The sequence below is a fragment of the Aaosphaeria arxii genome (genome assembly GCF_010015735.1).
Source record: "Aaosphaeria arxii CBS 175.79 unplaced genomic scaffold BU24scaffold_5, whole genome shotgun sequence".
In the NCBI taxonomy this organism is placed as follows: domain Eukaryota; kingdom Fungi; phylum Ascomycota; class Dothideomycetes; order Pleosporales; genus Aaosphaeria; species Aaosphaeria arxii.
The window spans coordinates 2787023-2801096 of record NW_022983478.1 but is presented as its reverse complement, the minus strand read 5'-3'; the positions used below and the strand labels follow the sequence as shown (position 1 = coordinate 2801096).

General features: G+C 49.6%; 5 protein-coding genes across 5 annotated transcripts; 2 read left to right on the top strand and 3 right to left on the bottom strand.

Annotated features, from left to right (window-relative positions):
• Window positions 1-981: 981 nt before the first annotated feature.
• BU24DRAFT_493596 (SET domain-containing protein) lies at window positions 982-2619 on the bottom strand (the record flags this gene model as incomplete). Its single annotated transcript, XM_033533984.1, has 3 exons — window positions 982-1156; window positions 1288-2074; window positions 2124-2619. The coding sequence occupies 3 exons, from the start codon at window positions 2617-2619 to the stop codon at window positions 982-984; spliced, it is 1458 nt and encodes a 485-aa protein (XP_033383484.1).
• Window positions 2620-3699: 1080 nt separating this feature from the next.
• On the top strand, window positions 3700-4055 carry BU24DRAFT_463861 (uncharacterized protein; the record flags this gene model as incomplete). Its single annotated transcript, XM_033532166.1, has 2 exons — window positions 3700-3737; window positions 3794-4055. 2 exons carry the CDS (start codon window positions 3700-3702, stop codon window positions 4053-4055), a joined length of 300 nt encoding a protein of 99 aa, XP_033383483.1.
• Window positions 4056-5301: 1246 nt separating this feature from the next.
• BU24DRAFT_442235 (uncharacterized protein) lies at window positions 5302-6562 on the bottom strand (the record flags this gene model as incomplete). Its single annotated transcript, XM_033530510.1, has 4 exons — window positions 5302-5403; window positions 5437-5837; window positions 5892-6383; window positions 6439-6562. The coding sequence occupies 4 exons, from the start codon at window positions 6560-6562 to the stop codon at window positions 5302-5304; spliced, it is 1119 nt and encodes a 372-aa protein (XP_033383482.1).
• A 2220-nt stretch (window positions 6563-8782) lies between these two features.
• BU24DRAFT_410816 (uncharacterized protein) lies at window positions 8783-9133 on the bottom strand (the record flags this gene model as incomplete). The annotated part of the gene is made up of 1 exon (XM_033526011.1): window positions 8783-9133. One exon carries the CDS (start codon window positions 9131-9133, stop codon window positions 8783-8785), a length of 351 nt encoding a protein of 116 aa, XP_033383481.1.
• Window positions 9134-11903: 2770 nt separating this feature from the next.
• Window positions 11904-13901, top strand: BU24DRAFT_424037 (amidase signature enzyme). Its single transcript, XM_033528401.1, has 2 exons — window positions 11904-11986; window positions 12246-13901. The coding sequence occupies exon 2, from the start codon at window positions 12265-12267 to the stop codon at window positions 13864-13866; it is 1602 nt and encodes a 533-aa protein (XP_033383480.1). The 5' UTR covers window positions 11904-11986; window positions 12246-12264; the 3' UTR covers window positions 13867-13901.
• The last annotated feature ends 173 nt before the right edge of the window (window positions 13902-14074 follow it).

The following is a 14074-nucleotide window of genomic DNA, read 5'->3' as shown; positions in this document are numbered from 1 at the left end:
CGGCTGCATGACTATATCGCCGCCATCGTCATCGGCATCACCAGACGACACGAGACGAGACAAGCTTTGGGACTAGGTTTGTTCGTAGTGTGAGATTTAGCAGGATCAGGGTCTTCGGATTCAGGTACTCGTAACGCCAAATTACTTGTAACAAGTCGCAAGTGCAGCTAAAACAAGCAAATCAGAACGATGATGGGATGGGTGCGCGAGGGGGACGAGAGTGATGTCAGTGGCACCAGCACCGATTCCGCATCCAACCCTCCCGTTGGCCAATCGCCCCCTTTCGGGGCAATTCTCCGTCCTCGTTCCCTTGTGTCTTTTTATATTCATGGTCGATGTTATGATCAGAGGGAAGAAAAAGTAGACACAGCGCATAAGTCTATCATTACCATTATTATTGTTGTAGCTATTACTCGTACCATTCGTTGTAACCATTCAGCATCGTCGAATTCTGCGCCTCAGAAGCGTTTCAAAATGTGGATAAAGTGCAGCATGCATGCAACTTGCAACTACTCGTAGTTAACTGTACGCCGCTAAGACTACTCCTGGCCTGGATTAGCCAGAGGTCAGTCAAAGGTGGGAAATGTCCCGAGCGAGCAAGTCTGCATGTCATCATGTCCCACTCCAGACTTCAGAATATCAACCAACCCTCCTGCATACCCATATGCATCTTCAATCATTAAGACCACAAAAGCTCTGCTGATCCTTCATCCTCCAATCAGTCAGGAAGTGCCCCATAATCAAGAATGGCGAAACAATCAAAGAGCCATTCATTCCGTTGCGCTCCCGTGACGCCGCCATCGTGTCGACCGGCTGAGAGCATCTCCAATTGAAGCAAGTCTTCCAAACGCCTGTCCAAACGCCTTTTCGAGAATCCATTGATAATCGCCCTGCCATGCGTCGTATTGTCCAGGTCTCTCCATATTCACCAATGTTGTGCTGAAACAAAAACATTCCAACGCGTGCGTGATAGCTGCAAGTTCAGGCCGCATTGCTTGCCTTCTCGTTCATCCTCTTGACCACGGCAGCGATCCTGAAGACGTCTGGGTGATCGGATCCCTGGCAATCTACCAGCACCTTCATGGCCTTGTTGGCACACGTCCTGGCCAGTTCGAAGTAGCTCTTTCTCTCGCATGCCAATGCAAGGTCGAGATATCTGCATTCACAAATTAGGAGACGACCAAAGGGAGAAATGCGAATCAACTCAGGCAAAGAACTGTTGCACAAACAAGTTGGGTAGAACCTCGGCAGGAAAACAAATTGCAGAAACCAATGGCTCGGACTTACGCATCAGCCAGTCGGGGGGTTAGATCTCCCTCCTCGTTCAACAGCTTGGTGTACTCGAGAAGCTGCTCGACGAATTCTTCCTTGCGCACTCCCTGCTCTAGGAACGCTCCACGCGTCATCTTGAACTCGTTCTGGAGCTCGGTCAAGCGAAATCGACGGGCCTCGCTCTGGGCAGCAAACGAGTTCGGGTCGCTGTCATCCCCGACGCATGCCTCGCAATCGCAGAAGAATCCGTAATGCTTGAGCTGCCAGGAGCGCACTGCTTTGTTCAGGGTGGAATCGCAGTAAGTCAGGGTAATCTGCTCTCCCTCCTTGATCTTGCGCATCGCGTGGATGGTCTCCTTGCCGATCGCATCGTTCCAGTTGAAGGCAGCATTGGGGTTGCACGAGTGGTTGAAGCGGGCCGCGTGCGGGAAGACGGCTGCGCCCTTGCCCATCTCCATGCAATTGGTCTGGAAGATGCTGACGAGTGAAGGCTCCTTACCGACTCGTGCGGCATGCTGCTCCTGAATTCGGGCTCGCTCCTTTCCAACGACATCGCTATGGATGCGCTGCGGCCAGAGGGTCGGATCCTGACCATGCGCCGAGTGGAGGGTGAAGTAGAGTGCCTGCTGCGCTGGCGTGAGCTTTTCGAATGCTTCCTTGACATTTTCTTGAAGGTACTCGTACTCCTTCACGACGAGGAGAGGGTCGTCGGCGAGGATTCGAGTGCCGTGTGGGATGTCACGAATGGCGAAGCATCCATAGCCCTTGCCTGGGTCGGCGCGGATCTCATAGTACTCATTCTCTGTCTAGTGTCAGTCTTCGCTCTGTCTCAGTCACCTTTTGTCAATCACCTGGCGCTTCTGGGATGTCCGCCTTCAAAATCCTCATCTCCTCGTTACTGAATCCGCTCTTCTTCGAGGTGGCAATTCCCAGTGCAGCCAGTCTATCACCAAGGACGTAGTTCATGTCGGGGACGTCCACCGCCATATCGCCTCCGATAGCAAAGGTCTCGGGTGAGTTTGGCGGTACGACGGGCCAGAGCATTGGCGAGTGGAAGTGATGGAGCTTGATGAAGTCGGGCGCAATCACCTCTCTGAGCGAGCTCATTTCGCCGGGTCCAATGTCAAGGTGAGTGGGCGAGGCTGTTGGTGCAGCTGGTATCATTGGAGACGGGTAGGCGCTGATAGCGGGAGTTACTACGTCGGGACTGTTCACCGGCGTCGCAGGGACTACGGGAGAGGAAGCCTGGCTATCAAACCAAGGCGAATTGGATCCATAAGACCAGGCGCGATTGCGGTTCAGCAAGGCCGCGCCTACGCTACCCTCTGGGAGAACGTTCGCAGTCATGGTAGCGGCGGTGGGGAAGGAGAAGAATTGAGGTGATAAGAGGCGGGACTTTGGTGTAGTGAGTGGGTATGGGTAATTGAGGGTGGCGAAGGACAGAGGAGAGAGGAGCGCGCGTTTGGGGTAGGAGTTACAACTGGGAACGCAAGAGGATAGAAGAACAATCAACAAACTGGATGATGGTTTGCTGATTGCGAGTTTGGCGGGGAGAGGCCGTACTCAGAGTGTTGAAGGTTTGATTGCGGGCGTGAAGGAGAAAGAAGAAGAAGAGGATGGGGAGGAGTTGAAGGTATAGTAGTGGAGGAGGTGGAGGTGGAGGTTGTGGTTGTGGTTGTGGTTGTGGTCGCGATTGTTGGTTCGGGACCCCCAGCGCACGCACTTTCCCACCAGGCAGGACCGTTCACCTTCATCCGCCTTCACCCACATTCACTCCAGAAAAACAAACCTTCCCCAGGAGACGAGAGAGAGAGAGAGAGAGAGAGAGAGAGAGAGCATATGGAAGTCACAGGATCTGTCGAGTTCATTCCATGTTCATTAAGTTAGGTACCTGGTTAGTTGTACAGGGCAGGCATGCCATCATCTGTCATCCACCATCTTACCATCGAATTGTTACCCACAGGGTTAAGTACGAGGTTAAGAATACATCAGTTCGCAACCTTGGCTGACTGTAAGCTGCTCCACGATTCAAACGCATGGCATCCAATCCATATGTGACTGATACAACGCTCGTTACCGAGAACTGTGAATGCCCCAGCTCCAGAAGTGTGACTGCATCAAGACGACTCATACAGTCAGTACACACTGTCCTCACGATGATCCTACAAGACTCATCGCCAACGACCCTACATAGTCCCGCGTATATTAACCTCCAAAAGATTCCATCACTTTGAACTTTCTTCATTTTCTTCACGTATTGATAAACCAGATATTGAGGCATCTTTCAACAAGCCAAATACCTCAGCACCCGCCATTCAAAGCACCATCATCATTCATCAACCAGATTACCTACCCACCAGCAATAGCAACGTGCCCAAAACGAACATCCACTATCTTCGAAATTCAACTCCAACCACCAACATCAAGATGCTATCCACCCCACCATCCTCCTCCCTCATGAAAACGTAAGCCCCCAGTCACCACCCCGTTCCTACCCGCGCACCAAACTAACAAACCACAGACTTACCTCCCTCGTCCTCCTAACACTTCTAATCACCCGCCCCGCCCTCGCAGATTTGGACGGCTCCCACGGAAAGCGCTGCTGGGGCTACACGTCCGCGGTCATCGCGCTGTCCGTGTGTCTGTTCTTCGTGACAGGCTTGTTTATCTATTTGCTAAGGAAGTACCGGAAGATCACGAGGCCGAAGAAGGTGAAGGTGAAAGACGAGGAGAAGGGGAAGGCGGTAGGGCCTGGGCAGGAGTATGTAGATCGTGAGGGGTAGAGAACTGTGTGGCCAGTGAGGAAAGGGAGGGTATATTGGATTTCTGGCGGAGATTCCAAGTGTTTTTTTTTGCGAGGATCTATCTGTTTTTATGGGAGGCTGAATCTTTGTTCTCGTCTTTGGGAGGGCAATGCGAGTTTGGTGCTAAGTGAAGGGTATGCATTAATTCGGAAGTTCATGTTGGTATTTTTTGTTAAGAACGGGATATTTGATCGTATTCCTATATGGAGAGCTTAAGAATGAATTCAAATATTGGAGATTATAGTGTTGATCGAGCGATCTCTTGTATCGAGACTCCGGATTTGGTGATCTGTTGTTTTGCAGTTTGAACGTAAATGTAAAGCACATTGCGTGGAAAATACACAGGCATGTAATCAACAATAAAAGCCACAACATCACAACGACCTTCATTCACCTTCTAAAAACCTGATATACCATTGAAGCAGACTCAAAAACTACGTTAAAAATATTATTTCACACTATAGACATAGAAGGACGCCATAACTCAATAAACCCAATCTCATCGACCCACGATTCCAATCCTTGGCACGCCCATGTCCCCCATTCGATGAAAAACTCCACAATCATGATTCGATATACCAAACCACAGCCATGGCGATCTCATCGAGAAAAACAAAATCACCGATCTCTAACGAAAAAAATAATCACAGAAAACCCCATCAAAGCATAGAACATTTCCAACCAGCCTCGGTTCCCGCATGGCGATTGTCTCAGTACCTACCACACACGCACAGACCGAAACACCTCACGAAACACCCCAAGTCTCACCCCTTTAATAGTTCAACATCCCATGGAAACCTTACCGGCTGGATCGGCACCACGATCCATGCTTTCAACCCTGAAGGTCGAGAAAGCTTAGCTTGACTTCATGTGCCTCAGGCTTGACCTACCATTAGTGCAGGGAGAAGGAAGGTCACAAGGAGGAAGGAGGCAGTGGAAGCAGTGATTAAGCAAAACTCAGGATTCCCATTTCCAAGATTAAGCAAGCAAAGGCGGTGGACTACAAAGGAAAAACCAACTAGCTACTTTCATCCCCCTCCCAATCCTCCCTTCAAGTCGTGATATCCTCGGGGCACAGCCACCAGAGCGAGCGGGAGGATGCTTTTCCTCCCTGTCGTTGTCATTTTTGTGTGTATCATTTTCATTCGTCCCATTTTGACCAATCCCCCAATGTCCTATGCGAGACTCATCCCCCGTAATCGATCACTCAAGGTGAGAGTGTCTCTTAGTTGGAGGGAACGACCCACCGCCGGGCGAAGCTTCCCTCAAGGAGCTCGACCTCCTCCTCCTGGTCATCGTCGGTGACGATGGGGCCGTTGGTGCCGAGCTGCTTGGCGACGCGGCGCTGGAGGGTACCGACCTCTTCTTGCTGGTCGTCGTTGGTGAGGGCGGGGGTGCCGGCGGTGTTGGCGTTACCGGTGGTGGCACCAACGTTGCCGTTGGTGTTCTGGGTGTTTGCGTTGCCAGTGTTGCCGGTCTGGGGGACGGTGTTGGCGTTTCCGGTGTTAGCGTTGGCCTGGCCGTTCAGGTTGCCATTTGCATTGCCAACGTTGCCAGTGGCGGGAGCTTGCTGGACGTTGTTGCCGGTGTTGGCGTTGCCGGTGGCGGGAACTTGGGTGTTTGCGTTGCCAGTGTTAGCATTGCCAGTGTTGGCATTGCCGGTGTTGGCGTTGCCAGTGTTGGCGTTGGCATTGCCGGCATTTGCGTTGCCAGTGTTGGCGTTAGCATTTCCAGCATTGGCATTGGCGGCGGGAGCAGCAGCTGGATGTTATTGTTAATAGATTGATTATGGAAGACATCGAGAGGGAAACGTACCACCAGCCATCTGGACAGGAACACATCCACCGAAGGGACCAGCACGGGCAGGGTTCTGGCAACGGACCATGCAGACATTGGACTGCCCGGCAACGGTACCAGTGCACTGCTGGTTAGCAGGGATGGCAGCAGTGAGAGGCAAATCCTGCATCTGCTGGTCGTTGTTGCGGCCACGAGCGTTACCGTCGATGTTTTGGGTGACCTGGATGGGCGTCCACTGTGTACCAGTACCAGTAGAGTCGATCATGCAAGTGTAAGGACCGGCACCGTCACCGTTGACCTGATGAAGGGTCATGGAGATCTCACCGCCAGGTGTGACCTGAGGAAGAGTGTTGCCGTTCTGTGCCATGACTTGAGCAGTGCCAGACTCGACATCGTTGGCACCTCCACCGAGGGTCTCACCGCACTGGTCGGCATTCTCGTTCCTGAAGCGGGTAGAGTCCTGCTGGAAAGGTTGGCGCCTCGTGCCGTCACGGGGAGTCTGAGGGTCAACTGTATGAATGTATTAGTGTTTGATCAGAGAATGGCACAACTAGAGAAGACTTACCGCCAATGGCAGATCCCTGGCCACCAGCGTCACCAGTAGCACCAATGATGGCAGCGTGGCCAGCCACGAGCTCAGCAGTAGCCAAAAGGCCGAGAGAAATGATGGTGCTCTTGGAGAAGTACATTCTGAACCGGTCAGATATTTTAATAAAAGATGGGGAATAGAAAAGAGAAGGGTATTAAGAAGGAAATGAAGTAGTAGTGATTATTGTAGTTGCTTGGTTGGGAACCTGAGAATGCTGATGGGATGATTCCTATTGAGAAGGACATTCAGGTCATACTTATACGCATCTTGATTGTGATCATGATCTCAAGATCAACATATCGTTATTCCTTAATGGGAAACTGCGGCTGATTTTTGTCAAGATGAGTTTCGGCCAAGATCTATGGTGCAAGTTTTCGAAGCGTAAAGCAGGCAAGGAACGGCTAAGTCATTGAGTTGCCTCGCATCTGGCCTGGTTTTGCTATCCACGAAACGGGGTTGAAGCAAGAATGAAGCATCAAACTTTGCTTCCACATACTGAGAAAGTCTAGGTGAAGGCTCTCCGACATGTATGAGGCTGGAGGGGGTGTGGCACATGGTGCCGACTAGGCCGAAGGTTTCTTGAAAACGACGCAAGGATTTGGTAAAATGTGCATCTGGACCAATGGCGGAGGCATGTTGCGGATACTATTTTTCTAAACATAGTAGTGTTTGCTTGAATCATCATGGGAAACGTGCCGAGGTGTCGAAGTTTGCTGTATCAAATCTCACATCGATGTGGACATGACTTGTTCCGAGCCAAGGTGTGCTTGAGGTTCATTGGACGCAGCGACCTTGGGGAAAGCATCAAATCAATTGTTTCGTAGCTAATTTTGGTCACAACAATCTGGGGAAAATATCCACCAGGAGAGTCTGGGTGCCAATGCCATAGTATGTTTGTTGTGGGATTTTTTGTCCACCTGGAGCCTATTTTGAGTCCTGGGAAGCCGAAGCTGGCCACCAAGTCGCTCATTCTTTTTGCGCAGAATGAAGTCAATTGAGCTGTTAGCCACATCACAGCAGACCTTTTCCTCTATTACTATGTGGAGTTGATGAGCCACAGTAAAAGCTTAACGGGCACGGAAACAGTGATCTCCCTGCAAAGGAGATCCCAAAGCTTTCTCCAAACGGCGACTGGCAACCTTAGTCTAGCCCAGCCGGAACAAAGTAGGCCGGTGAAACTAGGTATTGCTTGCATTACCAACACGATGAAGCAACCGAAAAGGAATAAAGGGTTTGGTCCCAGTTTCGTTTTGCTGTTTTTGGCGATGGGTTTTGTTTAGTGTCGCACGCGGGTTTCACACCCAAAAAGGTTCCGCCGAGGTCGAGCCGGGAACGCCTCTGGTCTCCGGCAAGGCCATGATCCGGTTTGGAAAGAAGGCCATGATCCGATATTTGCCTCTGAAGATGCAGCGTGATGGAAATAGAATGTGATTATGTGAATTGTAGGTCTGGAGGAACTGCTATCGTGAAAGGAGGTTGAAACGTTCCTTCCAGCCTGAACAATCAACGAACATTGAATGTAATCAACGATTACATTGACAACATCATCACACATTGCATCTCATCTCCTCCAACAACTGTTCTTAGAATGTCTCTCGTTCATTCTTTTGCGAACATAGATGTCACGAAGCGGTAGTTCCGTGTCATGTCATGCGACCCTCTACATGTCATGCTCACCAAAATCATGGTCACAGCAGTTTCGAGGTCAGTTTACTCGTAGCAGTTGAAGGTTCAGAATACGACGCATAATTTCTAGCGTTTACATCCTACGAGAAAAATGAAGTGTGTATCCTGGAGCTCAAAATATGACTTGCGCGGACCAAACTTCGCGATCGAGCTTGATCAGCGTGGGAATTAGCTAGGGTGCAGAAAACGCATGGCGGTACGAAGTTGCTATTTGGTAGAGTTTACTGATACGCAGCCATCGCCTTCTAATATCAATAAAATATAGAAACAACAATTAGAACTCAAAAGATTCATAACGTAAACATACTAGTTGGTCAAAAGAAAACGTAACACTGATAGCTCGATACACATTTCGGAGAAGTATGCATTGGACATTTGTTTGATAGCATATCGCAATACTACTCTAAGATGATGGTGACCTTTGGTACGGCTGGCGTGTCTCTTTCCCTTCGTATTTGACATAGACAGATCCTTGTCACTCTGACGCTTCAATCTCAGCTTTCCGATTTCAGTGTCGTTCCCAGCAGTTCCTTTCCATAAGCCCAAACTCTTCACATTCCTTTCTATCATCCAAACCAATTCACACCTCGCCCTTCTTCTTCTTCTTCTTCTTCTTCTTCTTCTTCTTCTTCTCCTAGTCCTCCACCACCGTTCCTAGCGCCGCAGCCACCACCTCCCTCGCCCTCGCCTCCTCCCTATCCCTCTTCCTCCGCCTGAACTCACTGGGACTAAGAGACTCCAGCGTGGCAGACAACACCTCACCTAGCGTGGTAAACAACACCTCAATGATCGCCTCTCCGAACAGAAAGGCAAGGCAGGCGATGACCAACAAAGCGCAACCGCCAGCTATACCTCCTATAGTTTCCTTGTTTAGTCTATCGGAAACTTCTACTTGTTCTTCTCCACAAATCCTGCTGGTGATGTTACAGCGGATTCGAGCGGTGGGGACGACGAGAGTGGTTGCGACCATGGTTGGGGTGGCCATGTTGGGTGGGAGGTGGTGTGTGTTCGGGGTGTGCGTGAAGGTACTAGGAATAGTGAAGCTAGACTTTGGGATCCCTTGATAGGATATTGACTTAGTCCCTAGCCATTGGAAGGAGAACGTAATGGACCTGGAGCGGGTGAAGGTTGTGTTCATTTGATAAATATATATCTATATCTGTCATTATTGACAATTTAAACAATGAGCAAAGTTAAGAGAATCCAATTAGTGCAGAAGGCCACAATCCGAAAACAGGCGTGAGACAAAGTTGAGTGAATTTGCATTGTTCCTTTGACTTGAATGCTGAAAGTTCAGCGTTCGTCGTCGCAGCTACTTGTAACTACCTAGGGTGAAAATGCTGGAATCTACATTATTGCGTACAGACACGTTCATAATGGAGGGCATCGCAGGCATATCCCACAACCAGTGAATAGAGAGAACGAATAGATATTATTCGCCACCGTCGATAGGTGTCAGATAATATTCCGACCTCTTTCGACTGCCCCGGTCTATTCATGTATGCTCTTCCCTATGTGATCTCTGAATAGTCTCAGCCTGCTACGCCGCCATACATTAATAATTCGGTTTCAGGTTCCTAAAGAATTCGTAAGGCAACTGTTAAATTTTCTCTCGCTTGCTTATGCATTTAATGCACAGGATAAAGGCGTCACAAATTTGATATGGTCTGATGCAGATTGACTATTACGCGAGCACTATGCAGGTTAATTTCTTATAACAGAATAATGTAGTACTTGGTATAGGGTAGGATTTCGATAGAATAATGCAGAGAGATTGATTCGAGAAGTCCCGAAGCTGACATCCATTCAGAGCGGAGAATGGCGTTGGTGATTTTATAAGCTAAGGGAAAACGACTGACTATATCTCATTTCTCATCAGCCCAGCCTACACATTCTCCTCATCGTGTTTGCCGACCTCCCCATTCTCTAACAACATTTCACCCTCACCCTCCCTCGTTTCTGCCGCCTCTTTAGCTTTCCTCTTCTCCCTCCTCGCGTTCGGATCATAGTATTTCATCACGCTCCACACCACGAAGCAGCACCCCATGAACAGGATGTATAAACCCAGGAGGATCCCCCAGGCTTTGACGAAGTCTATGACGATGTCAAATGTGGAGGGGGTTTCAAAGTAATCCATTGCGGGCATTTTCCTTCCTTTACTTTATCAAGGAACTTGGTGGCGGAGGTTTTCCGGGATTTCCTTCCTTGCTTGAACGCTTGGTTGGTCTTTGGGTGCAGGACCATAAAAGCAGGGCGTAAGAATTTGGGGAGGGGCTTTAGTTATTAGGCTTTTCCTTCTCGGACGAGGGGAAGGAGGGGCTGGCTTTTGTGGTTTTGGAGTGTCTATGTTGATACCTACACGTCCTTAAGTAATTATGATATTGCTGAACAAGGGACGCGTAGACACGATAGACAAATAGCAATGTTAACACAGTGGGGTTTGATGAGCGAAACGGGCTGAACAACGAGCGTTGAGACAATGTCAAATGAATGGGTATTGTTCTTTGACCTGAGAGCTGCCAGTGGAGTGTTCGTCACTGTGGCCGATGTTTCCGTTAATAGGGCAAGGGGATGAAACGTTGGCATTTGTCGAAGACTGTAATGCTGGGTGGGTGTTCTGCAAGGCCGAAAACTTGACATTGATAGTAGGAAATCTGCGAAAACCGGTGCGAGGTAGAGTTTTGGGACTGAGGATCACAACTATCGACTTGGCTTGGAAACGTTTGGATTCTTTAAGGTCGCTAAGAACTCGGCCTTTTTAGCAGTGGATTTCATGTCGTATGATTGGGAGTAACTGAACCTCAATTTGAAATCTCTCAAGCTGCCATATGAGCGATCAAAGATGTCTGATCCACGGATGCATCATGTGCTTTATTGGGAAAGCCAATCTACAATATGCCCGTTCATGACGCTTCCAGCTCATGTTCACCCTGAGCAACCAAACGATTGGCGATGATGATTTGGCTCACTTTGATTCGCCGGTTTCTAGATGATCGTTTTTTACCATCGCATGTCGAATTAACGTCTTCTGTGTAGGTAGTTATGGCTCATTACATGAAGATGCTACTTAAGACGACATTCATGGTACAAGCAGTTGCCGCAAACTGGGCTTTTATTCGTACGACTTGAAGCTTTTCGAGAGAACGGTACGTAAGGTTCAAGGATGGGGTTCTGGCATATGCCGATAGGTGCGATAGGACTATAAACACTGCGATGCGGAAGATTGTAGCCGAGGGACAGACATTTGGACAGGAGACTTGGTAATGGGAATTGATGCTGGCGGTCTCCACAATAATGGCTATTCTGGGGAAGCTTCCGATATCGCTTTTCCGATGAATAACATCTAAATTCCCTTTCGAATGATATTCAGGATTCCTGCCAACGGCATCAACTTTTTTATGTTATTAGTTTCATACCCAAGTATGCTAGCTAAATACTCATGCATACGGGGAACGATGGGCGGAAGGGTTCGCGACTTCCTCTCTTTGTTCCAGCGTGCTCATTACATGGAATCCGTCACGGCGGCGAAATGCATGCCTCGCTTTCTTATCGCTCATCTGCGCCTGCGCACTCGCCCATCTCCGCACCCTCTCAAGGCACTGTTCCTGACGGAAAACTGGTCAGGTTTAGTGTGGAGGGAGGAGGGTTGACGTGAAGACTGGGAATAGTGAGGTTTCTAGTGCCTTGGCCACTCACGTCATGGACAGCGGATCGGCTACCGGCCGAATGATAAGAACTCCCACGCACAGGTACAGGTACGGGTTTCGGTACAGATACGTTAGCAATTATTAACGGCGGTGACCAAGTGAACGAGGTGGATGCGATTATTGGCGTGTAAGTGTTCCGTTTCTGCAGATATCGACCATGCAGGGCTGCTTTGCGGGGTCAGTTGACAAGGGTGGTTATCGGTTTTCTTCCTCGTGTTTACTTGCTGATATGGCCTTAGGTTAGGTGAGTACCGTATATAAACAGTGTACCTATATGGTGTCAAAGAAATGATTTCTTCTCTGTTCATCCCTACAATTGTATATTGAACGAATTGCTTGTATCAATATGCGGTCGTTTAAGGCTTTGTCCATCTCGCTAATATGGGCACAGCTCGGAGCTTCGCAAAGGATGCCTTTCGATGCGCGCGAGGCGACAGTTGAATCCGTCCATCATGCAGTTTTCTCCGGTCTCTCGTCGTGTCGGGACGTTGTGTCAGCCTTCATTGCTCGGATTGAGGCCTACAACAACTTGACCAATGCCGTCATTACATTGAATCCTAAAGCCCTGGAAGTTGCGGATTCCCTGGACGAAGCGCTTGCTGCTGGAAATGCTACAGGTCCTCTATTCGGCGTGCCGATCCTACTGAAGGATAATTACGATACTATTGACATGCCGACGACTGGAGGAAACCTCGCATTGGCTGGATCTCAGCCAACTGAGGACACGCCGACGGTGGCTGCATTCAAGAAAGCCGGAGCCATCATTCTCGGAAAGGCTAACTTGCATGAGATGGCATTGGAAGGAATCAGCGTTTCGAGCCTCGGTGGCCAAACGATCAATCCATATGATTTTACTCGCACGCCGGGAGGTAGCTCTGGAGGTACCGGTGCCGCAGTTGCTTCATCGTTCTCCGTCTTCGGCACTGGCACGGATACCGTCAACTCTCTACGAAGTCCTGCCTCAGCCAATTCACTGTTTAGCATTCGACCAACCAGGGGCTTGATTACACGTGCTGGTATCATTCCCATCTCGATCACCCACGATGTCATTGGACCTATCGCGCGGTCTATCAAGGACGTTGCGGTCGCGCTCACTGTCATGGCCTCCACTGGTTACGATCCCGCCGATAACTATACTGCGCTTGTTCCTTCGCATATCAAAGACACGGACTACTCTGCGTCTCTCTCATCTGGTACTTTGAAAGGCCTTCGACTAGGCGTTTTGAATGGTTTCTTCAACCGCACTGATGTACCTGAAGTTACCCCTGTCAACGATGTCATGGATTCTCTCATGGACAAATTCTCATCTGCTGGTGCAACTCTCGTCCCTATCAACGAGACAATCTACGACGCGAACAAGATCCTGGCCACCCTCGACGTCCAACGCTTCGAGTACCGCGAACTTGTAGACGAATACCTGCAACGTCCATCCCTCGGAGGATCGCACCCATCCACACTCACAGAGCTCTACTCCAACAAGGCCACAAACTCCTCCTCCGGAGAATTCCTCGTCATACCCTCACAATACGAATACGTAAACACCGCCCTCATCTCCTCCACCTCCAACGCCACCTACGCAGCCCGTCAAGCTGGAATCCGCAACCTCACCCTCGCCCTCCTGAATACCTTCGCCGCAAACAACCTCGACGCCATCATCTACCCGGAGCAAAAGAACCTCGTCGTCAAGATCGGATCGCCCTCGCAGGCCGGCCGCAACGGCATCCTAGCTGCGTTAACGGGAACTCCCGTAGTGACCGTGCCCGCCGGGTTCTCGGCAGCGAGCGACGACGCGCCGATTGGCGTACCGATTGGCATGGAGATCTTGGGGCGTCCGTGGGAGGACGAGAAGTTGTTGAAGATTGGGTATGCGGTTGAGAAGTTGACGCATGTTAGGAAGTCGCCAAAGTGGGCGGTCCAACAGGCGGAGGTGAAGAATTATACAGAGGTGCCGAAGATTACGCCGGACGCGAAGAATGTTAATACTACTGCGTATCCAATGGGAACGTTGTGATTATGATAGACATAGTAGACAATTTATGAATCAATAACTAGAGTATAGACTTCAAGTCAGATGACCATTCACAAGAGCTCCTTTTGCTGGACCCAATTGAGATTCGTGAATTACCAATATCTCCAGCAGGGATACATATGCATCGTCACAGCCACATAAGCAAGGTGATTTAAATCTCCGATTCTTAATCAATTCTATCGTTCAAAAC

Excerpts from the sequence above, each read along its gene's own strand:
- BU24DRAFT_424037 (XM_033528401.1), top strand. The coding sequence starts at position 12,265 with ATGCCTTTCGATGCGCGCGAGGCGACAGTTGAATCCGTCCATCATGCA.